This window comes from Boleophthalmus pectinirostris, unplaced genomic scaffold (assembly GCF_026225935.1).
Source record: "Boleophthalmus pectinirostris isolate CB_2022bp ecotype Guang Dong unplaced genomic scaffold, ASM2622593v1 HiC_scaffold_18, whole genome shotgun sequence".
Lineage (NCBI taxonomy): Eukaryota > Metazoa > Chordata > Actinopteri > Gobiiformes > Gobiidae > Boleophthalmus > Boleophthalmus pectinirostris.
In genome coordinates, this window is record NW_026571133.1 from 43,708,406 (window position 1) to 43,733,177 (window position 24,772).

The window sequence follows — 24,772 nt, forward strand, 5'->3', positions numbered from 1 at the left end:
AGTGTTAGAATTTGTTTGCTCGACGGGAGGCGGATACTTTTTATCATTTAACCAATCACTTTAGTAGTCACGTATGTAATGTGCCGCTAACAGGGCTAACTGGTATATTAAGCTTTTCCCAGATCCTGTAGGAAGAAGGACAATAATGTCTTTCCCTTTGATGAAATTCAAATAATCTCTTTGTTCCGGCTTTAAATCCTCGATCTCAGGAATCGTTGACAACACTGAATATATGACTCTTCGCTGATTGGCTGGTGCCCGAACTTGCACTTCCGGGGTTTTTGATAACTGTTTATTATATTTTGATTCCTGACGTAGTTGCTGAAGAGAAATGAAATTGAGCAGAGGCACTAGGTGGCACCAGCCTGGCTACTATAGGCCTAAATCTTGCTGATATAGGCAGATAGTCCACGTGGGCATATTATGCCTCCTTATAAAGCGTAGACTCTTACATTATGTCCATTTAGTTCAATTTACAGACAGATAAATATACTAATATGTAGCGCCGCACCAGTATTTATCTGCTGAATAATTTGTCGCCGTACTGCCCATGAACACACCCCCAGAGTCACATCACTCACGTCGTGAAACTTAAAACTTGCTGTAATCTTGTCATCTTATGTAGAACACTGACCTTGTGCCCCATCAAGTCTATTGCTCATATCATATCGTGGCCCAGCAGCAACACCCAGTGGTACCACCCGCTATACAGCGATATTCCATATAATGTCGAATCCTTCGATACTGGTCTCACAATTCGATACACATGGTCAATATGCACATGTACTTCCATGCACCTCAGGTGCAGTGAGAAAACAGTTCCGTATGGACTTACAGCTGAAATATACTAACGGGTAGATTTTATCTTTAACTCACTTTTTATTTACATTGCTAGATCCAGGAATGACAGACATATTCACTTTTAAATACTTTAGAATCGCTTTTCGCTTCATATCGGCTTTAATCAAATGTGCTCGTATACGCACACGTGACGCGACTCGTGATAAACACAATCTTTTTCTCACAAGTAAAAGATTGATAAGTAAAAGTAAAAGTCTCATAAGTATAAGTCAGAAAACTGTTAAGACATTTCTATTTAATATAACAGTTTTAGTGTTCAGAAAGAGGACAGGAGAGTGCAGTGTGTAAGAACACAGACTGTAGCAGAGCAGTGTGGGAGGAGCTACGTACTATCTCTGCTGCAGGGGGCAGTGTGGGAGGAGCTACGTACTATCTCTGCTGCAGGGGGCAGTGTGGGAGGAGCTACGTACTATCTCTGCTGCAGGGGGCAGTGTGGGAGGAGCTACGTACTATCTCTGCTGCAGGGGGCAGTGTGGGAGGAACTACGTACTGTCTCTGCTGGAGGGGGCAGAGCAGTGGACACAGGCATGTGATGCAATGAGACTAAGGAGGAAAATAAATAATCAAATCATCATCAAAAAAGGGAAAGTCTGATAGTGTAACTCCGCTACAGTCTGTATGAAGAGTAGACTGGTAAAAAGCTGAGAAACTCTGTTCTTACTTTCACTGAATAAAAATTCTGAGCTGTAAATTACTGAACCAAATGAACTAAAACACTTCACATATGAAGCGTAACTTTACAGTAGTTCTACTGTATTGTGTGTATTGTATGTAATGTTTCATTATATCATAGTGTTATTATATTATACTCATTGGCAGTATAATATTATACTAAAAAAAATTACATGAGATTTTTTTGTGTCTTAAAACATATCGAAATTGAATCAATATCGTGACCTGTGTATCGAGATGTGTATCGATCATGGGAAAACTATCGTTGCATCCCTAGTGCTGACCTGTCCTTAGAGGAGATTACGTCTTATCCTATGTGTTGAAACTGCTTTAATAAATCAGACTCCTTAAGTCAAAACAACTTTTCAGTTCTTTTATTGCTTGTAGTCTAGAAATTCCTCAACACCATCCAAACCTAACCTTACCCACTGCTCTAACCACTGAGCCTTATCTTGACTGACCCTTGGTCAGGACTACTTTACCTGGTGAATTTCATATATTGTATTTTTATTGTACATAATCCATGTCTACTTGAGTAATATTTAGAACATAGATTTTTGGTAACACTGCCCACTTGGCTCAATGGTACAGCTGCAGGGTAAATGCTCTGAACAATAGTGCTCTCTCTGCAGACACACAGACCAATGACCTGCATTGTGTTACGCATGTGATCCCTGCCTTAACTAAACCTTGTGGTTATTAATACAGAGGATACTGAGGCAGAGGTGATATGAGGTGAAGTACGGTTTCAGAACATGGACTGGATAAAGAAATGGACTAAGGGAGTGTGATGTCAAGCATAGTCAAATGCAAGCAGTAATGCAAGCTCTGCTCAACAGTGTTTGTAAATAAACCAATGTGCAGGAGTCAAATAGCACTCCAGGTAAATGTGATTAGGAGTGGACACATTAGATAAGTCACAGAGCCAGAGGTTCGACTCCTCCATGGCCTCTCCGAACTCCTCCCAGCTCTGAGTTTTTGCCTCTGCACGCTTTGCCCATCGGTACCCTTCAGTTGCCTCAGGAGTCCCACGAGCAAACAAGGCCCATAGGACTCCTTCAGCCTGATGGCATCCCTTACTTCCGGCGTCCACCAATGGGTAGCGGCAGGCACCACAGACCTTACACCCACAGCTACGAGCGGCCGTATTGATAATGGAGGTGGAGAACGGAGCCCACTCGGACTCCATGTCCCCAACCTCCCCCGGGATCTGGGAGAAGCTCTTCCGGAGGTGCAAGTTGAAAATCCTGCTGACAGAGGGCTCCGCCAGACGTTCCCAACAGACCCTCACTACACGCTTGGGTCTGCCAGGTCTTTCCGGCTTCCTCCTCCGCCAGTGGCTCCAACTCACCACCAGGTGGTGATCAGTTGACAGCTCAGCCCCTCTCTTCACCCGAGTGTCCAAGACACGCGGCCGGAGGTCAGGTGACACGACTACGAAGTCGATCATCTACATCCAGCCTAGGGTGTCCTGGTGCCACGTGCACTTATGGACACCCTTGTGCTCGAACATGGTGTTTATTATGGACAAACTGACTAGCACAGAAGTCCAGTAACAGAACACCGCTTGGGTTCAGATCAGGGAGGCCGTTCCTCCCAATCACCCCTTTCCAGGTGTGACTGTCATTGCCCACGTGGGCGTTGAAGTCCCCCAGTAGAACAACGGAGTCCCGGAGTTGGTGCACTGTCTAGTACCCCTCCCAGGGACTCCAAGAAGGCCGGGTACTCAGCACTGCTGTTCGGCCCATAGACCGACACCACAGTGAGAGACCTGTCCCTGACCCGAAGGCGCAGGGATGCGACCCTCTCGTTCACTGGGGTGAACTCCAACAAGTGGCAGCTGAGCTGTGGGGCAATGAGCCCACACCAGCCCACCACCGCTCCCTGCAGGCAACACCAGAAAAATGGAGGGTCCAACCCCTCTCGAGAGGTTGGGTACCAGAGCCCAAGCTACGCGTGGAGGTGAGCCCGACTATATCTAGCCGGTACCTCTCAACCTCCCGCACAAGCTCAGGCTGGGCCCGGCCACCAGGCGCTCGCTTTCGAGCCCCAACCCCAGGCCTGGCTCCAGGGTGGGACCCCGGCTGTGCCATATTGGGCGACGTCAGGGTTCTTGTTTTTAAACTGTCCATAGGGGTTTATAAAGTGCTCTTAGTCTGCCCTGTCACCTAGGACCTGTTTGCCATGGGAGACCCAACCAGGGGCATAATGTCCCGGGCAACATAGCTCCTAGGATCATTTAGGTATGCAAACTCCCCCACCACGGTAAGGTGGCAGTTCAAGGGGGAGTCGAACCTCGGATTCAGGAGGAGCAGTGTGGTTTTGGTCCTGGAACACTGGACCAGCTCTACACTCTCCATCGGGTGCTCGAGGGTTCATGGGAGTTTGCCCAACCAGTCCACATGTGCTTTGTGGATCTGGAGAAGGCATTCGACTGTGTCCCTCGTGGTGTCCTGTGGGGGTGCTCTGGGAGTATGGGGTCCGGGATCTTTGCTAAGGGCTGTCCAGTCCCTGTATGACCGGAGCAGGAGCTGTGTTCATTGCCGGCAGTAAGTCAGACCTGTTCTCGGTGCATGTTGGACTCCGTCAGGGCTGCCCTTTGTCACCGGTTCTGTTCATTGTATTTATGGACAGAATTTCTAGGTGCAGTCAGGGGCCGGAGGGGGTCCGGATTGGAGACCACAGGATCTCATCTCTGCTGTTTGCAGATGATGTTGTGCTGTTGGCTTCATCGAACCAGGACCTGCAGTGTGCACTGGAGTGGTTTGCAGCCGAGTGTGAAGCGGCTGGGATGAAGATCAGCTCCTCCAACTCCGAGGCCAGGGTTCTCAACAGGAAAAAGGTGTCTTGCCCTCTTCCGGGTGGGTGGAGAGTCCTTGCCTCAAGTGAAGGAGTTCAAGTATCTCGGGGTCTTGTTCACGAGTGAGGGGAGGATGGAGCGTGAGATTGACAGGCAGATCAGTGCAGCTTCGGCAGTGATGCAGTCACTGTATCGGATTGTTGTGGTGAAGAGGGAGCTGAGCTGAAAGGCAAAGAGCTCGATGTACCGGTTAGTCTATGTTCCCACCCTCACCTATGGTCATGAGCTCTGGGTAATGACCGATAGGACAAGATCGCGGATACAAGCGGCCGAAATGAGTTTCCTCTGCAGGGTGCTCCCTTAGAGACAGGGTGAGGAGCTCAGTCACACAGGAGGAGCTCAGAGTAGAGCCGCTGCTCCTTCACGTTGAGAGGAGCCAGTTGAGGTGGCTTGGGCATCTGTTCCTGGACGCCTCCCTCGGGAGGTGTTCTGGGCATGTCCCACCAGGAGGAGGCCCTGGGGAAGACCCAGGACACGCTGGAGGGACTGTTTCTCAGCTGGCCTGGGAACACCTTGGGGTTCCCCCGGAAGAGCTGGAGGAAGTGTGCGTGGAAAGGGAAGTCTGGGAGTCCCTGCTTAGACTGCTGCCTCCGCGACCCGGCCCCGGATAAGCGGAAGAAAATGGAATGGAACAGAGCCAGAGGAGTAGAGCCAGAGGAGCAGACAGCACACAGCTCCACCAGTTCTGCACACTCCAATGGGACTGTAGATTTGGGAAATAAAAAAACGCTAATTGTGATTGACATTTTATTACCTAACTCATTTGAACCTGATCTGATCTGTGAAATTGTGGCAGTCATAATATTACAAATGACACCTTTTTCTGCAACCTAGAGTGCCATCCTTCTAATGTTGTCATGATAATAGCTTGAAATTTTAGTATGTCCATATGAGTTGATACTCAATATTGATTCCGATAGTGCTATAAAAAGACAATAGAATGTGTTTTTTTTTTTTAAATATATATATATATATATTTTTTAAATAATACTTTTTTATATATTACCACGTGGCCTTACAGACGTGTAAATCATCCATAGTGGTAGGCTCTATAGTGGTCCATGGGTGCATTTATACTTGTTCTGCTACAGCTTAAGATCCTTCTATAACTGTTCAGGAAAGGCTCATTTCTGTCCTGTGAGTGTCTAGTGACCTGTAGTTACTTGCTCAAATGAGTATCTAGTTTTCATACTTGTTTAAGTAAATAGAACAGTTATTATACGTTATTATCCATCACAAAGTATTCATTAACCAGAGATCAAACCAAGAGCCAAGGTGAGCCCTTAGACTGTGCTTGGAATGGAAAGTCCAAAAATGGCCGCTACCATGGAAACGTGCCATGTTTGAAGTGTGAAAGAGGTGAGCTGATAAGACCAAGCACCCAACTGCCTGTATGTGCCCAGTTTCTCACAATCAAACAATAAACTGTGTGCCTTCTTTATTATTTGTATGTACGACCATAAATGAAAATATATTTCTGCGTCTATGTATATATGTATGTATGTGTGTGTATGTATATTTATACTGGATATTTTAGATGTGCATGTGCATATTATGTATGTACTGTATGTGTCAACCACATGATTATGTAAAACAATTTGAGTAGGACACCAAGTTTTTTAAACTTCATCCTCCTCCTTTTGAGCACCAGGTCCCAAATATGTGCATGCACATATCCTTCTTTTTTGTTATTGTTGTTGATGTTATTGTATCTTGCTCAAACAAATAAAATGAATGAGAAAAAATAATTGTCATTCAGGCAAACTCCACTTATACTATGTGGTGTTTTGTAAAAGCAGCATTTTGACTGAAGGTTGCATTTTAAAAAGGCATTTTGTTGGATGAGAACAGATGTGAGTAGTACTCAGTCACATTTACTCAGTATACTTACTTCAATATAAATATTAAGTAGGAGTAACAATTAAATGTTGTATTGATATAATGTTGTAATAAATGCCTTTAAATGTTGAATTCTTAAGCATAGTGTTCTTGTGCCATTCAACTGTGTAAACAGTCTCCTCGTGTCCTCTCTAATCTTAGTCTAATACACTGCACAAACACGGTGACAGCCACAAGATAAGCTCTGTGTGCCAGAATCCTTCTATTATAGTGCACAGCAGGCTCACCGTTTCAGACAGGCTACATGTTTACTGCATGGAACAAGACAACTGAGCAATAAAAACACCTGGAATTAAATGTGAAAAATCACTTAAATGCCATATTGTGAAACATTTCAGGCAAAGCAATAACATCTTCATGGAAACAAGTGAGTAGCAGATCCTCACAGCAGATTAAGAAGTGTAGCAGTCGTTCTATTTTGAAGCAGCTCAGTGAGAGTGTGTGGAAATGGACTAGGTCTCAGAGGAGCTCTCTGATGAATAATGAAACACCAAAGTATTAGCCAACAGTCAGTAACATAGCATACACGTAGCATACACATGAAGGCTGGTTTGTAGTCCAGTTCAAATCAATATGTGTGTCACAAAGCTCATTTATCAAAGTAAAACAGCTTTTACTCTTGATTTTCCATATTATTATTATTTTATTTATTTATTTGACTGGGACAGAGCATGTTAATGGACAAACAACACAACATGAATGTAAACACACCGGATTGTAGCCTAAGGCTCATTTCCATCCATTGTCCTATTAAGTCCTATATTACACTTGGGTTGGTCTTTGTAACTGAACTTGTAATGTGTCAAAAGTATATTGAAATATACCGCAATAATACTGCTATCAGAATACAAAACATATTTATGGAATATATGAAGTTTTTGTAGCCAAAAGAAAAATTCTCTCTGCAGAGGGAAAGGTGGAAGAACAACATGTGCAGAAAGCCCTCTCTGCTTGTGGATATCCAAAATGAGCTTCTAATAGAATTAAGAGGTAAAAAAAAAAAAAAAAAACCTGACAGACAATCAGAACCTAGCAGAAAGGGTGCAACTATTCCTGACATGGCTGGTGTTTCTGAAAAACTACAGAGCATTTTCAGACAACATGAAATCCCACTCAAACCCAAAAACACTTTACGACAGAAACTGGACAAAAACTGGTAAGTCCAAATAACAAAACACAAAGCAATGTGGTCTACTCCATTCAGTGTAGCAGAGAACTGCAGTGAGCTTTATATTGGAGAAACAAATCAGCCACTTCATCACAGACAAGAGTGAGACGGGACCCCAGTCTGATGTACACCTACATCTTAAAGCCACTAACCACTCCTTTGAGGTTGTGAGTTACAGATCTTAGCCACAGAAAAGAAGTAGTTTGAGAGGGGAATTAAAGAGGCTATTTTTGTGAGGAAAGATAATCATAACCTCTCTCCTATTTACAATTCCATTGTCAGACCTAAATCTAAACTAAAAAAAAAATAGTGACAGCCTGTTCAGGCTCCGAGGTGTGAAAACACATCAGGGGCCTTGGTGATTATGCCAATTTGACTCAGGCACAGTTCACACTTAGTGCAGTTCAATAGACTCAGCTAACAAACTGAAACGAACATACTTGTTTACAGTTTCAGAGTATTTTCAGTGTAGATAGCTCCTCCTTTTCAGGCAGATATAAGAACTGAAGCAGCTTGGATGAGCTGAGAAACGTCTTCAATTCTGTCACTGGACAAAAGTTTTTGATTGAATTTTTCTTTTGCTATGGATCCTACCTGGACAACTGAGACAGACAATATCACTTTTTTCATATTGTGCAGCCCTAGTTCAGAGCATACACATAGTCAAAAGTGTGTACGTAAAAAAGATACAAAACTTTTCTCTAAAGATAACTTTACATCAAAATCTTCAATCAGTCAAAAATGTTGCACTTTGTGCATGGAAGATTTGAGAAATAAGGCATAAGGAGAACTGTGCTGATAGAGACAATGAGTGACTCAGTTTGAGGAAGTTTTTTTTTTTTTTTTTACATATGAAATAAGAATTGCATGTTAAGTTTTCTAAATGAGAGCTGTTACAGGCCCTGGCCCTTTGATATTTGTTTAAAGTACTCCCGTTCTTCTGCATTTGCTTTTGTCTGCACATGATGCTCCTGGTCCACGAGCCCTGGACCCAGATGCGCGGGAGTACCCGACGCGGGACGGAGGCTGGCGTCGCAGCGCGTCAGTGATTGGCCCTTCAGCCCTGCGCTCCCACCAATCTGCGGATGACACCTGTGATAGCCGGGGATTGAAAAGGGACCATCTTCCGCCTGCTCGAGGCGGCTGGATCACTGCGGCCAGCTCGCCCCTTTTGTTTGATGTTGGGTTGTCTCATTTTGTTATATTGCCGGCTATTGCCTCGTTTAGTTCATTGAGACACCTTTTTTGTTCACAGTAAACCTTGAGTTAGATTTGGTACTTTGTATTTAGTTAGGGCTCTTTAGTTTATTAGATTATTTTGTTTAACTCTGATTTATTTTCACCTTTTTTTGTCTTCCCTTACACTGTAAATAATAAATGCACAATTTTTTGTTAAACCTTTAACATCCAGTTTTTTTTGTTACTTCCCTTTCTCCCCTAGCAAAGGGGACGTAACAAATGGGGGCTCGTCCAGGATCAATGTAACCCATTTCCCGAGACTAAAAATTGTACTTGATAATTTTTACAGAGTAGGTAAGTAAATTTTTTGTAAGCAGGTAAGTGCATTTATTGGACAAATGGCTACGTTCAATCTCGAGAAATTTTTGGAACAGCCCACATTGGCTGAAATTGAACTATGTAGAAAGGATGATTTGATCAAAATTGCAGAGTGCCTTCAAATGTCCTTTTCTAAAACCTTGAGAAAAGCCAAGCTAAAATCCATTGTAGTAGACTGGTTGGTGGAACACGGCAGACTGCGGATAACCCAGAGGAGCAGCCAGAGGCACAGGCTGCGGAACAGAAAGATGTGTGACCGGATGCAACTACCTCCAGGTTTGCCTTCTCTCCCAAAGAGGAGGGTCTGTCGACTCCTCCAGGTGTGGAAGGAGAGGTTGCTGGGACTGCTGGACGGCCTGATCACCCGCACACGCTCCCCCGGTTCAACCCCCTTTCGCCCCCTAGCTTACCCGGTTCCAGGAAAGCCGCGGCTCAGCGAACGTTGCGCCTGGAGCGGCTGCGAATGGAGGCCGAGGAGAAGAAGGAGCGCAAAGCCCATATGGAGTTACAAATCCAAATCCGAAAAATGGAAATTGAGGCAGAGACCGCTGTTACATTAAAGCTTCTCGAGTTGGAGGCACAGGGCCGCCTCCAACTCGAGACGCGAGCTCAGAGCATGCAGGCAAATGTTTGTTGATTTCAAAAACAACATGAACATCCGTAGTAGGGATGGGTATCGTTAAGAAGTTGATATCGATACAGTGCACTTTCAGTTCAATTTTATATATTTCAAATCAATTTGATCCAGCTCAATAAAAAATAATGGCTAAATCGTGGCTGTGGTACTAAAAGTGTCTGTTAAACCATTTCTTGTGCAGATTTCATATGAAACGCAAACATTTTTATCATCAAAACTGAAAATGGCAAATGTGTTGCATAAACACATTTCCTTCCTCTAAACAAGCAACAAAACTCTAGCAGTGTAACAAAGTAATTTAGTAAAATATACCAAAAATACTCTTGCTGATATCTCGATACAGCAGTCCCCGATACGGATACTGTATAATTACATTAAACAATACGATATATCAATATTTCAATATTTTTGCACAGCCCTAGTCCAGAGCATTATCATTTGAGAGCAGGGTGTTCCTATCAGGGTTCCCTCACTTCTCTTGAAATCATTTTCCTGGACTAATCATGTAATCATGTACTGAGGACATATACTGCAGCCTAACTATTCTCAAGTTGTACACTCCAAGGCAAACGCAACAATTATATTCATGTATTCTATATATTCATTTCAGATTGTGGTACAACTGCATTGTATTTTTAGACATAAAAAATGTTCTTGATCTTGATAAAAAAATGCTCTTGTTCTTATAAAAGAAGAACATACAGCAGGTAAACTAAAAAAAAGTTTAAGAGGGTTTGAGTGACCTCAAGAAATTCAGTACAAATGAAGGGGGTAATGCCCTGCACTTTAGTGGGTTTTTGAAGTTTTTCAAAATCACAACTGCTCTTTTTTACCCTGATGCACCAACAATCTCTATTACTCAGTCTAACTACAGCAAAGCAAAGACATTTTCAAGGACATTTTTTTTTATTTCCCAAGACATTCTGTCCTTTTCTTGATTTTCATGTGTTTTCCATGTTGGGAAAACAGCCCAATTATTTTCCAGGTTTTCAAGGACGTGTGGGAACCCTGACTATTTGGAACATATCTGCAGCTATAAGACCTGGCTGGTACAATAGTTGTTTGGACTTGTTTTGATAAGACATGATCTGAATAACTGCAGGCTCTGGGATGTACCAAGAAACCATTTGATTTGCTGTGTCAAGATGATTCCCATAGTGCTCACAAATATGGAATTGTGATTCATTTTTTGTCAGATTTTCTCTAAAACTGAAAGACATTTTTATATGAAAGTTATAAGCAGTTGTGTTCATGTTAAGGAAAACTAGACTACGGCCTGGCTCCGCCTCGCCCCGGCAAATGCATTACATTTATCAACACTTAAATATGATATTTCTTCTTCCAAAGTCTGAACAGTGCTCCATTTGGTTACATGCAGGTACAGTCAGAAGATTTAAAAACCTAAGCATAGACTGATAGACCATTAAAGGACAAACGCTTTTATTCTCTCTTTTAAATGTAATTTCCTTGTCACTGGCTTAAAAAGCACACAGTCTCATGTACTAAAGAGAGCCAGGGGCTGTAGCGTCACTGTGGCTCCAACAGCTGTTGCAGCATTCCCAACATGTCTATGGACACTAAGGCCTTTGTGTGGGCTCTCATTGGATGATGAAAGTAGATCTACTCTACAGTACATTAGTTCACTAGTTGTAAAGTGAGCCAGTACATGTACTTCAAAACATAAGCATCTGCCCTTACTAGGAAGTGAACTAGGACCTTCTCGCTGTGAGGAAAGAGTCAACCACTGTGTAACCAGTACAGTAATATTACTGACCACTGACCACAGAGACATCATTAGCCATACACTGCTTTTCACTGCCTGTGCTCACTCAATACAGTTTACTGCAGTATTGATTTTGTCAGCTTAGATTGAGTAGCCTGTACTCTACTCCTGAGTCAGAGCCTTGTGGAGTGCATGGGGCTACTCCAGTGGAATGGCATCACCATAAGTCCAGTGAGGCAGCCGGACACTGCACCGGTTCTTTATAGTCCTGTGCAACCCTGCACATGAGCATGCACCACACAGGCTCTGGAGCAGGACAAAATGCACCATGTTGAGGAATTTCTCCAATGCAAACATCAAATAATAAAAAGAACTGAAGAAAGTTGTCTTGAGTCAGGGAGCACCGTCTGTCCCTAAGCTGGAACATAACAATGCCTACAGAGTTTATACAGTCCCTGACAAAAGCTCTGTCACTTCTCCATTTTGTAGAAACAACAGCTTATAACCTGACTTTTAATTAATCCATGGGTTTTAGAAATGGCTCATATAAAAGATTAAAACCCTCCCAAATTATGTTTAATATAAACGGGTCTACCGGACCTCGGCTTGTCAAAATCATCTCCAGTCTCTTCAAATCTTTTTCTTTGTAATTGATGCCAAGACACATTGAAGGTGTCAGCCACTTCAGCAGTGGATCTGGTCTTCAGCCTCTTGATAATTAACGCTTTGGTCTCAGGGTGGATCTTAGGCATGTTGTCAGAGGTCAAGTTGCAGTCGATGTGAAGGTCTGGTGTGCTGAGGTTCTTTTTATACACACCCACTAACTGACTGATCACTTATTGATCACAGACGAGGCTGTAATCTACAGTCCCTGACAAAAGTCTTGTTGCTTGGGTACAAGTTGACCTTGTGCCCTCAAATATAAGCCTAATCTTTTTCTTTCATAAAAAAAAAATAAAAAACAAGAAATAACTCATTTAAATCCCAACAGCTTTTGAAATAATGTTTTGGTGCCAAAACAAAACTGCTGAAAAGCATTTTAACGTTCACAGCTTGGTAAAGCCCACTGAGTCAGTTTTTGCAAAGACAAAGTCTTGTCGCCTTGTCATATGATGCACCCAGTCCTGCAGTAACACAAAGGTTACTGATTTGGGTAAACTACATTTAAACTATTGTAGAGATGAAGAAATGTAACTGTAAAAGAGGCCACGGCGAAGACTAGTGTGACTGTGTGTGTGCCTGCATGTGTCTGCATGTGTGTCTCTGCGTATGTGTGTGTGTGTGTGCGTGCGTGTGTGTGTAGCCATCTGCCCCTCTCCCCCGCTCCCTCTCATACAGCTCCACACCTTTTCTCCTCTTTTGCTTCTGATCACTACAATCTAAGTTACGGAAAGTTAACAGCTATTTTCTCACCATTTATTTCCAGAATTACTGGTCCTAACAACAAGAAATAAAGACTGTAGTGATCCTGACATACTGCTGTCTTATGCCTGTCTGTGTTTTCAGTGGAAGCTGGAAGAAGATCAAATATGGGAAAATAGTGAGTTTTTACCCCCTAGCCCTACCATAGTCCTATGTGTGTTCTCTTCATCATAATCCTCCTCCTCTGCTTAGGTAACCATATATTTTAAAATATAAATTGACGTAGTTATAATGTAATTCAAGGAATTTAAAAAAGTATTTTCTTAGTAATATTGTCCATTAATTTACATTTACAAAAAATACAGACACCGAAAAAAAGAACTGTTCAGGAACTGATATCAAAAGGCTGGCATTATTAAAGTACTGGTGTTGAAAAAGTCAAACAGTATCCATCCCTACTCATTACTTATTGTTTTAGTCCCTAACAAGGGTGGCAAACTGAAAGACTGTTGGCTAATGCTAGCTAACTTGTGACTATAATGTCATTTGAGAGGGACCTGCCAGTTGTAGTTCCAGCTAAGTCCGTTCTGGTCAGATCATGTCAAAACAAAGCTCAGAATAAAGTCTAACAGACTTTATTCTCAGACATCCCCAGGCAATGTTGATGACTTCAGCTGCAAAGTATCAATATTTGTATAGCACCCCGTTCTTTTAAAAAACTGGTTAAAAAGTCAACTCATTGAATTTAAATGCAAAGTGGTCACATTTTTACAGCACTTTTCTCTGGGCTCAAAGCACTACACATGAAGGAACCATACACCCATACGCACTAGTGGGAGTGGGAATCTAACAGCAAACCTTTGGTAGTGTGGGCAAACTGTATTAAATGCAGTAGGTCTGACCTGTGCGGCAGCGTAACCCGTCCTCCTGCAGCTCCTGGCCCTCCGGACACACACACGTGTACTTGGGCGAGTGTTTGTTGATCTGAGGAGCAGGGAGGCACATGTAGCTGCAGCCTCCATTCTCCCCCTTCTCCAGACACCAGTTTGTCCCTGAGCAGAGGACAGGATATCAGACTGTACATTTGAGGAGAACAGATTCTTCATGGAAATAAAGTACAAAGATTCAAAAACATGATTTTATTAGCCTGGCCAACCAAAACTGCACACCTTTTCTGTACTTTACACATGGATAAAGCAGTGACAAGTAGTCTGTTGTCCAAGTTAAATGAAGTGTATGTAGCCTGTGCTCTTAGAATCTGCCATGATTGTAGTATTTTTTTTAAAACTGGCTGACTGCAGATAGACAATATTTGGACAATATATGTTAGTGCAGCTGCAGAGTGCTGGGGGTTTTAGGTCATGATCATTCAGATCAGAGAGTCCTTTTAGGTTTAAACCACCTAGATTTCAGCATTGAAACTGGCAACCCAAATGAGACTCCTGAGGCTTTTCTGATTGGATAATCGTCTTGAGAACCACGCACCAAATACATGTCCAATGTTTTTGTAATAAAAAATAAATCTGCATTGCAGTTGCTATCAGGTAAAGTTATATTTGATTTGAAGTTGATCATTTTGAATCTGGGGACAGTTTGGTATTGGAATTTAAAACCAAAATCTTGCATAAGGTTCTTTCAGTGCAACAATCGATTTTATGAATTCTACATCAAACCGCAACACACAGAGAAGTGCCTCAAAAGCCTATGAATATTTTGCCAATATGTGCTGTGAATCTGGTGTGACAATAAAAGCTTGCCATGCCATTTCATAGCATTTCATAGACGGACATGTGCAATCACACTTAGAGCACTTATAGCACTCATCTAAAGCAGGGGTGTCCAAACTTTTTTCATCAAGGGCCACATATCTAAACACAGACAAAGCAGAGGGCCGATCGAGGGCTGTAGACTGATGCTCAGTACAGGGAATAATTGAAATGTCTGCATGTTTAACACGTTAGAATGAACCATCAGTCTTTATTCTTGCTAAGATCCTTAAAACCACACACTAAATATGAAATATTAGCTTTATCAAGGCAGATTTTCAAATAACTTGCAGTAAAAAAATATTTTTTAATTGATGCAAGGTAATTTGGGCCAATTCACCTGGAAGCCTGAGAGCCAAGAAAAAATTGTCTGAGGGCCGCATTTGGCCCCCGGGCCATAGTTTGGACATGCCTGATCTAAAGGTTCACAGTGTCATACCAGAGAGCTGGATGAGTTCGTGGTACACGATGATGTCCTGAGGGTCGTTGAGGTTACTGGCTAGTGTCACCACCTCAGACCCACTGAACTTATTAGCTCCATATATGGCTTTGTTTTCTCCATCCGTCCAGAAAACCCGATCCTATACAGAGCACACGACCCTCCATTACTCAACGGTTCATAATAATAAATGTAGAAGGGTGATCCATGAGCACACTGGCTGCATGGGTGTGGCTATTACCTCAAACACGGTGAGGGCAAAGGGGTGCCCCAGGAACTCTGCCGACTGCAGCACTTTCTTCCTGTTGTCCCCGTTCAGGTCCACACTACTGAGCATGTGCAGCTTCGAGTCCACCCAGTACAGGCGCCCTTTAATAAGGTCTGACCAACAGAGAGAGGGGGACAGGGACGGGGACAGAGAGAGGGACAAAGAGATAATGAGACAGAGACAGAGAGAGAGATATACAGATTATTTATTAATTAATCTATGTGTATATTAATGTATGGTCTGGCTCCGAAAGGACTTCAAATACCTGATGCCAGTATGGTATTTAATGTGTCTGTAATGCTGGTCTTACCCAGGGTGATCCCATTGGGCCACTGGATGTCTGTTGCCACCAGGACTTGTTTGTCCATCCCGTTCATTCCAGACTTCTCAATCTTGGCCGGTTCTCCCCAGTCTGACCAGTACAGAAACCTAAACACACACAGTTTAATCACTGAGACTAGGGTTAGTTATATAGTATGTAAAAGGCTTTATTTTGCAAAAATAAGATGCACAAACTATATTAATATACCACAGGCTGCATGCCAAGGGAGGTTAGGTTAGCACAGGACACTGATCTCCATTTCAGCTGAAGAAAAAATTAAAGCACCAAGAGTGCGCTCAGCTTCCTCCATTGCAACATATGTAAGAGAGGCCTCTGCTCAGACAGCCTCAGAACTGTGCATATAACAAAGATTTCATCTACCTGCTCACTTTTAAAAGAAGAAAATTTACTTTTTGTGTTATAACATTGTTCACTCATCAAAAACATAACTGAAGTTATATTTTATTTAATTTGCACTTGTTTATTGGAAGGATTAACAAACTGATCCGTAAAGCTGGTCATGTGATTAGCTGTGAGCTGGAGACATTTGTCACAGTGAGGGACAGGAGGACACTGCTCTCCTCCATCATGGACACTTCTGCTCACCCACTGCACCAGACTATGTGCAATCAAAACTGTGCTTAGGGAGTGTGCAGTTACTAACAGAATAGAAGATTGCGAAGAGCTTGCCTGTAAAGAATGACTTAAAGGTCCTATTGGTGCATCACTCGTGGTCATACTTGGTCTGTTATTTATGTTCTATGGTGGTCTTTATATGATGCTTTTGTTGTTGTGTTGTCCTGTTTTTGATAAAGCATGTGAAGCATGCACTTTGTGTTGCATTTTTGTATGAAAAGAACCATTTGATTCCCTGACCCTGAAAATGCGGGTTTAGCAGTTAAAAATCAACATTTTAAGTTATTCAGAGGCTGAAATATTTCAAAAAGAGATTTTTGGCGGCATTTAAAAAAAATATTCAATATGGCCACCATATAGACATGTGGGCAAATGCAAACATTGATTTTCTGACTCCATATACTATAACCTTTCCAAAAAATATATAGGTTTGCAAATCCCCCCAAAAATTCCCACAAAAGTATTTAAGGAACCGGACTAGGATGGAGAAACATGCAAACTCCACACAGAAAGGCCCGGGCGACTCGGGGATCAAACCCGGAACCTTCTTGCTGTGAGGTATGAGTGCTAGCCACTCAGCCACCGTGCAAATGGTGAACAGCCACCTTAACGTGGTGGAGGGGTTTGTGCCCGAATTATCCTGGGAGCTATGCTGTAGGGGGCTTTAAGCCTCTGGTAGGGTCACCCAAGGCAAACAGGTCCTGGGGGACGGGTCAGACCAAGAGCGGTCCAGAAGCCCCATATGACGAAGGACAAACATAGGCCAGCAACGTCGTCCAGATTGGCGTTACCAGGCCTCATTGTGGAGCCAGGCCTGGGGTGGGTACTCGCCAGCAAGTGCCTGGTGGCCGGGTGTTCCCCACAGGGCCCGGCTGGGCTCAGTTCGATGGAATGATGTGGGGCCGTCCTCCCATGGACCCACCACCCACGGGAGGATCCATAGAGTCCATAACAAACACCATGTTTGAGCACAAGGGTGTCCATCAGTGCAAGTGGCACCAGGACGCCCTAGGCCCGAGGTCGATGACTTTGTCGTTATGTCATCTGACCTCTGGCTGCGTGTCTTGGACACTCGGGTGAAGAGAGAGACAGAGCTGTCAACTGATCACCACCTGGTTGTGAGTTGGGTCCACTGGTAGATGAGATCTGTCCCGAGTACCTTAAGTCTCTGGATGTTGTGGGGCTGTCTTGGCTGACACGTCTCTGCAACATCACGTGGTGATCGATTCCGGCCTATAGTCGAACCTCGAATTCAGGAGGAGGAGGGTGGCCGTGGAACACTGGACCAGCTCTACACTCTCCATCGGGTGCTCGAGGGTTCATGGGAGTTTGCCCAACCAGTCCACATGTGCTTTCTGGAGAAGGCATTTAACCGTGTCCCTCGTGGTGTCCTGTGGGGGGTGCTCTGGAAGTATGGGGTCCGGGGCCCTTTGCTAAGGGCTGTCCGGTCCCTGTATGACCGGAGCAGGAGCTGTGTTCATTGCCGGCAGTAAGTCAGACCTGTTCTCGGTGCATGTTGGACTCCGCCAGGGCTGCCCTTTGTCACCGGTTCTGTTCATTGTATTTATGGACAGAATTTTTAGTCACAGTGAGGGGCCGGAGGGGGTCTGGTTTGGGGACCACAGTATCATCTCTGCTGTTCACAGATGATGTTGTGCTGTTGGCTTCATTAGGCCAGGACCTGCAGTGTGCATTGGGACAGTTTGCAGCCGAGTGTGAAGCAACAGGGATGAAGATCAGCTCTTCCAAGTCCGAGGCCATGGTTCTCGACAGGAAAAAGGTGTCTTGCCCTCTCCAGGTGGGTGGAGAGTCCCTGCCTCAAGTGGAGGAGTTCAAGTATCTCGGGGTCTTGTTCACGAGTGAGGGGAGGATGGAGCGTGAGATTGACAGGCAGATCGGTGCAGCATCTGCAGTGATGTGGTCGCTGTATCGGACCGTTGTGGTGAAGAGCGAGTTGAGCCGAAAGATGAAGCCCTTGATTTACTGCTCAATCCTCGTTCCTCCGAGGATTGAGCGGCTGGGCGCTCCCTTAGAGACAGAGTGAGGAGCTCAGTTACATGGGAGGGGCTTAGAGTAAAGCCGCTGCTCCTCCACATCGAGAGGAGCCAGCTGAAGTGGAACTTTGGAACACAAACTCTGGAATGCTCTGCCCCCCCATATCCCAACAGCCTCCACAGTGGAGTGTTTTAAGTCGTCTTAAGACCCACTTTTATTCTCTGGCTTTTAACACTGCGTGAGTTGTGTTCTCCTCTGTGTCTTTCATTTATTTTATTGGTTTTATTTATTTATTGCTATTCTATGTTTTTTGTTCTTATTTTATTGGACTTGTTTTATTGTTTTAACACTAGTATGATTAAATCTGAACGTTTATTTTATTATATTGTTGTTATAATTATTATTGTGTATTTGTGCAGCTCTTTGGAAACTATTTGTTTATGAAATGTGCTATATAAATAAAAAGGATTGAACTGAACTGGATTGGAGGTGCTGAGGAGATACTGACCCAGAGAGGGGGTCCACAGCGATGGAGGCAGGCTCCTTCAGGCCTCTGTCCAACAGGACCTTGTGCTTGGTGCCATTGAAAGTGGACACAGAGATGGTCTTGGTGGCCAGGTCAGACCAGTACAGGTGTTTGTAGATCCAGTCCACGGCCACGCCCACAGGAGTCTGCACATTCTCCAGCACTTTGACGTGAGCACTGGGATCTCCACGTCTGTCCAGAACCGTGCTGCAACACACACATCACGCATTCCATTTATATACTTTACAGGTGATGAAATGTGCTCTTGTGGGTGTCATTCTGATGGCTGAGCACAATAACTTTGCTCGTTATAATAAATAACAGTGTGTACCTGAGTTACAATAACTGCAGGTACACACCAACACTAAAAAACAAACCTAAAACACATTATTTCCCATTTCTGTTGTCCAGGTTTTAGCTCTTTGTTCTATTGAAGGCCCATTTTGGATATGTACAAGCAGAGAGAAACCGCTTGAGCCCTGTGTTGTAATGTCCAAATAACTCAAGAGTTTGTGCTATAAAGGATGGTGTGAATGGAAAAAGCAGCTATTGGTGTGTGTGGGAGTGGCCATACCATGGCCATCAGAATGACACCACCAGATTTGTGACAAAACAGCCGCTGTTAATCCATTCAGTCCAATACATTCCTCAAACCAAACTTCAGAAACTTTATACCAGAAGCCCCCGAGGCTCCCAAATAAAAATTATAGTCCTTGGTGAATTAATATTGCAAATTTAGTTCATATCTGGACCTAAAGTGGGCTGTAGAGACATTTTCAATTACTACTGGCTTCAATGCAGAACGAAAAACATATACAGGAAACATTCAAGTAGTAATTTAAGAAAAGACAAGCTTTTCTGATCTTGTGAATCTTCACTTTAAACTATACCCCTGACCTAATATTGAAGGATTTACCTCATGGGAACCAGATTTTTGGGTCCTATAAAGTGACCATACAAATTTGACAGACCCAGCACTCTCAGAACCTGTTTGGGACCCACCTGTAGATGGCTTTGTGGCCCAGGTCGGCCCAGAAGATGGTGTTGTGGCTGAAGGCAGCATCTAGAGCCACGGTGTTCCTCTGCTGCTCCACGATCTGAGTGTACTCGCGCCGCTCCAGCCCCAGGCGTCGGATGTCCCTGCGGTTTGTGAAGATTAGACTGGGCTCCTTCCCTGGACACAGAGGTCAAGAAGTCAATCTGTGAGGCAGGGTTGTCAAAAGTATCAAAAATCATCTACTAATCAACTAATCCATAATTGACAAAAATTAGTTTTGAAGCTAGATACTCATTTGAGCAGATATCGCTAAACACATTCACAGGACAGAAATAAACCTTTCCTGAATAGCTTCAAAATGATCTATGGCCATAGACCACTATGGAACCTACCAGGACCACTTACAGATATAAGGCCACATGGGAATATAAAAGAAAGTACTACAATTTAATGCTGAAAATCACATTCTATTGTCTAAAAGTTTCTTTTTCCATTATCATTGTGGTATCAGAATAGCTACTGAGTATTGGGGCCATTCCTTATCAAAACTGAGTTTGAAATGTTTGTATTCTGACAACACTACTGTGGAGACCACGTCTGTGATACATGTATATTTGCTACTTTTCTAAGCGTGAGTCAGTCTGTCTTTTTATGACTCTTTGATTTTCAAACAGTTTCTGATCAGCTGGTTTGTGAAGCTCTGCTGTGCCGTTGCTGTGGAGATAATTTGATTGATTGACATTCAGGAGCAGGACCACGCCTCAACCTCCCCCTACTCCTCTCCAGCCAACCACAGCTCGGCTCAACCACAGCTTCAATAACCCAAAAGCCCTATTTATACAGGCCTATCCCAACAACACAGTTTGTCTCTCTAGTCGTCTCTCTCATCCTCAGCCTGAAGACATTATTTACAAGGGGGCCAGCCATCACATCTATCCATCATCAATAAACATCTATATCGTACTTCAATGTTGTGGCGTGGTACTTGCAAGTGAATGGACTCTAAAAACTTGGAAGTGCATTGAATGACATGTGAGCGTGTCACTCACCCACAGCCTTGCACACTCCGGTGGTGGGATCCATCTGGTATCCATTGTGGCACTCACACTTATAGCCTCCCTTCAGGTTGATGCAGATCTGACTGCAGATGCCTGGATTCAGACACTCGTTGATATCTGCAAAAAAAACAGAAGAGAAAGGCATCTCCTGTCTGACATTTGGTTGAGGCACAGAATGGTAAGCAGTGTACACCTTTTAGCCAAAGTTTGCTCTTCTAAAACAATGACTAAATATCCAAACACATATCTAATACTTTACTGGCTGTTACCTTGTACAGTTGAATGCCTCTCCTAGTCAGATTGTGTGGTTAAATACAGAAGGTATCCAACTATCAGCTTTCAGATATAAATCAAGATTCAATTCACAATACCTCAATCGTAGTTCATGGGTTTACATGCATTTAGAAAAATTGGTTTAAAAATTGGGCTTGACCAGTTATCTGGTTTTCCTAGTGTGCATGTGAATGTAGTGACTGGCTTTGGTCCTTATTATTTCTTATTTTTTTATTTATTTGTAAAGGGACAGCACATATTAATGAACATTAAAAATGTAAATATGTAAAGATTATAGCCTTGCGCTTGTGGCAGGTGCTATGCATATGGCAGGTGCAGTGGTGAGGTGTGTTGTCCTTACCTCCGCAGGTCTTGTGGTCGATGAGCTGTAGGCCTGGAGTACAGTCACACTGGAAGCCAATGACGAGGTCTCTGCACAGGTGAGAGCAGCCGCCATTGTTCAGCAGACACTCATTCAGATCTGCACACAACATATGACAACACTTTTAGGTTTGGGCAAAATTTGGGCCAATGGATTGATTCATTTTTGGGTTGCCTGACCAACCAGTCCCTTCTACATTCTGTTTGAATCCTGAAGGATCTGGAACTGCACCACAGAGAGTGAAAATCCTCCATCCAATCTTGGGACAGTCCAACCACAGCTGCTAATTTGTAGCACGTCTTAAGTGGAAGACATCTCCTCTCCAAAATTCTCATCTCAAGTAAAAAAAAGTGATATATTTTGTTCTGAATGACAGAAGTAAAAGTTGGGTGCCGACTGTGGCTTCTGAGAAAATCCATGCTGTTTTGCAGTCCTTTATGTTGTTTTCCCCCTTTTTTATGTGTAAAGAAAGATATTTGTTTTTGAGGCAAACTGACCATGCGTCTCTCTGATTGGTTAATCCACCTTTCAATCACGCTCTCTGAAATCAGGGAGACAGGACTGTCTTCAAATTTTGTCAAGGCATGTAGTTCTGTTTGGTCAGGTAAGGTAAAGGGCTAGGGCAGCAAACAGAGTCATTCTAAATGTTAGTGCAGAGGAACAGTGAGTGGTACAGTTTGTTTTTCAAAGAGAACACTGGAAAGTCACATGTGTGCTTTTCAATTCATACAGAAGTGTTTGAGTTTATTTGTTGCATTTAATAACTGGAATGATTTGGAAATGTCTCATGCCTGCTACAGGCATTTCTAACAGCTTTAGTGTTCATATTGTGTGTAAGTTTCATGTATTTTAAACACCACTGTAAACCATTACATTGATCATGTTAAGGTTCAGGTTTAGGTTTAAGTAGATGTATAAAATTATATCATTATGTACTAAAGCAGTTCTTGTTATGAATAAATGCATTTTTTTCCACCACCCACACCTAACAGAATAGTATGTAATACTAGTGGTTTAGTGTGTATTTATGGGGATAAAAACCAGGTCCCTATGATGTAAATTATTAGATGATCAACATGGTTTAGTTAAAAAAGGTTAAGGTTGGACAAGTAGCGACTATGGTTGAGGTTAGGATCAGTCCCCATGAAATGAATGGAAGACAACAAAGTTAAGTCCCCACAGAGCCTGAAAATGCCATGTGTGTGTGCGTGTTAGCGAGCGTAACACGTACTGCACTCCTTGATGGGCTCGTCACTCCAGTCGGGACAGTCCCGCACCTTGTTGCACACCTTGCTCATGTCGATGCACTCCCCGCTGCGGCACCGGAACCTGTCTGGGCCCGCACACTGAGAGGCTGAGGGAGAAACACCACTATTATAACTCACTGTTCATAAGGAAGAGGAGGAGGGGCTTTAGCAGGAGGAGGTACACAGCGGCGCTCACCGTTGCGGCAGTTGAGTTCATCTGAGCCATCAGGACAGTCCCTGAGGCCGTTACACTGGCGGCCGCCTCCCACACAGCTCCCATCATCACACTTAAACTGCTCTGGAGTGCACGAGCGCACAGCTGAGGGCCACAGCACAGCATTCAGGAAAGACAATGAGAATTATATTTCATTTGTGTTCTGTTGTGGAAAATAGTTATATTTTGATGGATAAATCCACTAGCAAAGCCTTGGTAAGCTGTGAAATATAAAAAAGGTTTATTCTTCGTTACAACAAATGGGACAGGGCCAAGGCCTGACCCAGAGACAGACAGCCTTCTGGCATCCCAAGCAAGTCTCCACTCTGTCTGGTTTTCTCCTAGAGCACCTGAGCTCTGAGTATATGATCTGTTTGTAGCTTTGGAATTCTGGTACAAAGAGTAACTTCTAGTATATTTCTGGTTCAAAGCAGGGTGGCTGTTGTTTCAGAGCCATGAGTTATTGCACGTGGCACTTGAAGACAGAAAAAAACGTGTTTCCTGGAGGATGGAGACAGTTGTGTCTGTTAAGCTTTATATACAAGATTGCTGAATGGTCTGGATCTTGGATAGAACTCACATTCATTTACATAAAGACCACATATGACATTCTTCACAACATAAAATACTCATACCTTTCCATGACAGCTCTAAAAGCTTTCCACAGATGCTAAAGTTATTTGGACAAATTGAGTTGTGGGTCTTAATGTCATATGACTTTTTTTTTTTTTTTTTTGCAGTCAAAAACATTTCTGCTCCAGTCTTCTTATTGACAATGGCAGTTTGTTTAGTATCTCCCCAAAAACTACACTTTAAAACCCTAACCTTAATTAGACAACTTCCAGTCATTTATAAACAGAATATGTTTTATGCAGGAAAATGACTGATATTTTGGTCTTGCATAGAGAAAGTGGAGCAAAATTAGAGTGTAGCTTACGGCAGTTGGCTTCATCGCTGCCATCCTTACAGTCTGGGTCTCCGTCACACCTCCACTTGCGGTGGATGCACTCCCCAGAGCCACACTGCATCTCACTGGCCGAGCAGCGTGAGGGTGGGGTGGGGTGCCGGCCACAGAGAGAGGGGGACTCGTCCGACTGGTCCTGAGGAGGAATAAACTACATCACATTCTGTGGTCCTGGTCCCCCACAACTGCCTCAGGAACTCTCTTTGGAAGAGATGGAAGACTTTCCATGAGCTGTGATGAAACACACTAGCTCACCAATAGTGCCAGTTTAGTTGCCTGGCTGAGAATGGATAATGTTCATTTTTCATTTAGTTACATAATAATTCTGCACATTAATAGTTGCCCAATAAATGTGCACATGTAGATTTTCTCCTCAGAAAGAAAAAACTTCACTTTTTTTCTTAAATATTCAGGTTTGAGGTTTATTAACATTTTGGATTGACCGAGAACACTGTAGTTGTTCAATTACAAAATGAATCCTCATAAATACAACTTGCCTAATAATTATGCACACAGTGTAATGTCTCCTCTCAGAGCAAAGCTGCCTTCTGTCTCATGTCTGCAAACACTGATGTGTACTGAACTGTGGGTACAGTTTATTCATTCATTTTTACCTCCGCCAAGGAGGTTATATTTTTACCGGCGTTTGTCTGTTTGTTTGTTTGTTTGTTTGTTTGTTTGTCTGTTAGCAACATAACTCAAAAAGTTATGGACCGATTTTGATGAAATTTTCAGGATTGGTTGGAAATGTGAAAAGGAAGAACTGATTTCATTTTGGGGGTGATCCGGAAGAAATCCTGGATTCTGGATCACTTTGAAATTTTAGTTAACATTGTGGTAAATGGGGCCAAAAATTTAGTTTCTCAATATCTCGGTTAATTATTGACCAAACCCCATGAAATTTGACTCAGGGATGGACAATGGGATCCTCTTTCATATTCCAAAG

The 24,772-nt window shown here is 43.2% G+C and overlaps 1 protein-coding gene across 1 annotated transcript in view; it reads right to left on the reverse strand.

Moving 5' to 3' along the window:
• The window catches only part of vldlr (very low density lipoprotein receptor), a 38,896-nt gene that overhangs the window by 4,094 nt on the left and 10,030 nt on the right, over positions 1 to 24,772 (reverse strand). Inside the window, exons 6-16 of the mRNA XM_020938402.2 lie at positions 23,800 to 23,962; positions 22,845 to 22,967; positions 22,633 to 22,755; positions 21,381 to 21,500; positions 20,738 to 20,863; positions 19,694 to 19,865; positions 18,674 to 18,898; positions 15,523 to 15,641; positions 15,186 to 15,325; positions 14,945 to 15,086; positions 13,642 to 13,791 (exon numbers count right to left, since the gene is read on the reverse strand). Coding sequence (XP_020794061.1) covers positions 13,642 to 13,791; positions 14,945 to 15,086; positions 15,186 to 15,325; positions 15,523 to 15,641; positions 18,674 to 18,898; positions 19,694 to 19,865; positions 20,738 to 20,863; positions 21,381 to 21,500; positions 22,633 to 22,755; positions 22,845 to 22,967; positions 23,800 to 23,962 — 1,603 coding nt within the window. The remainder of the gene's footprint in view (positions 1 to 13,641; positions 13,792 to 14,944; positions 15,087 to 15,185; positions 15,326 to 15,522; positions 15,642 to 18,673; positions 18,899 to 19,693; positions 19,866 to 20,737; positions 20,864 to 21,380; positions 21,501 to 22,632; positions 22,756 to 22,844; positions 22,968 to 23,799; positions 23,963 to 24,772) is intronic.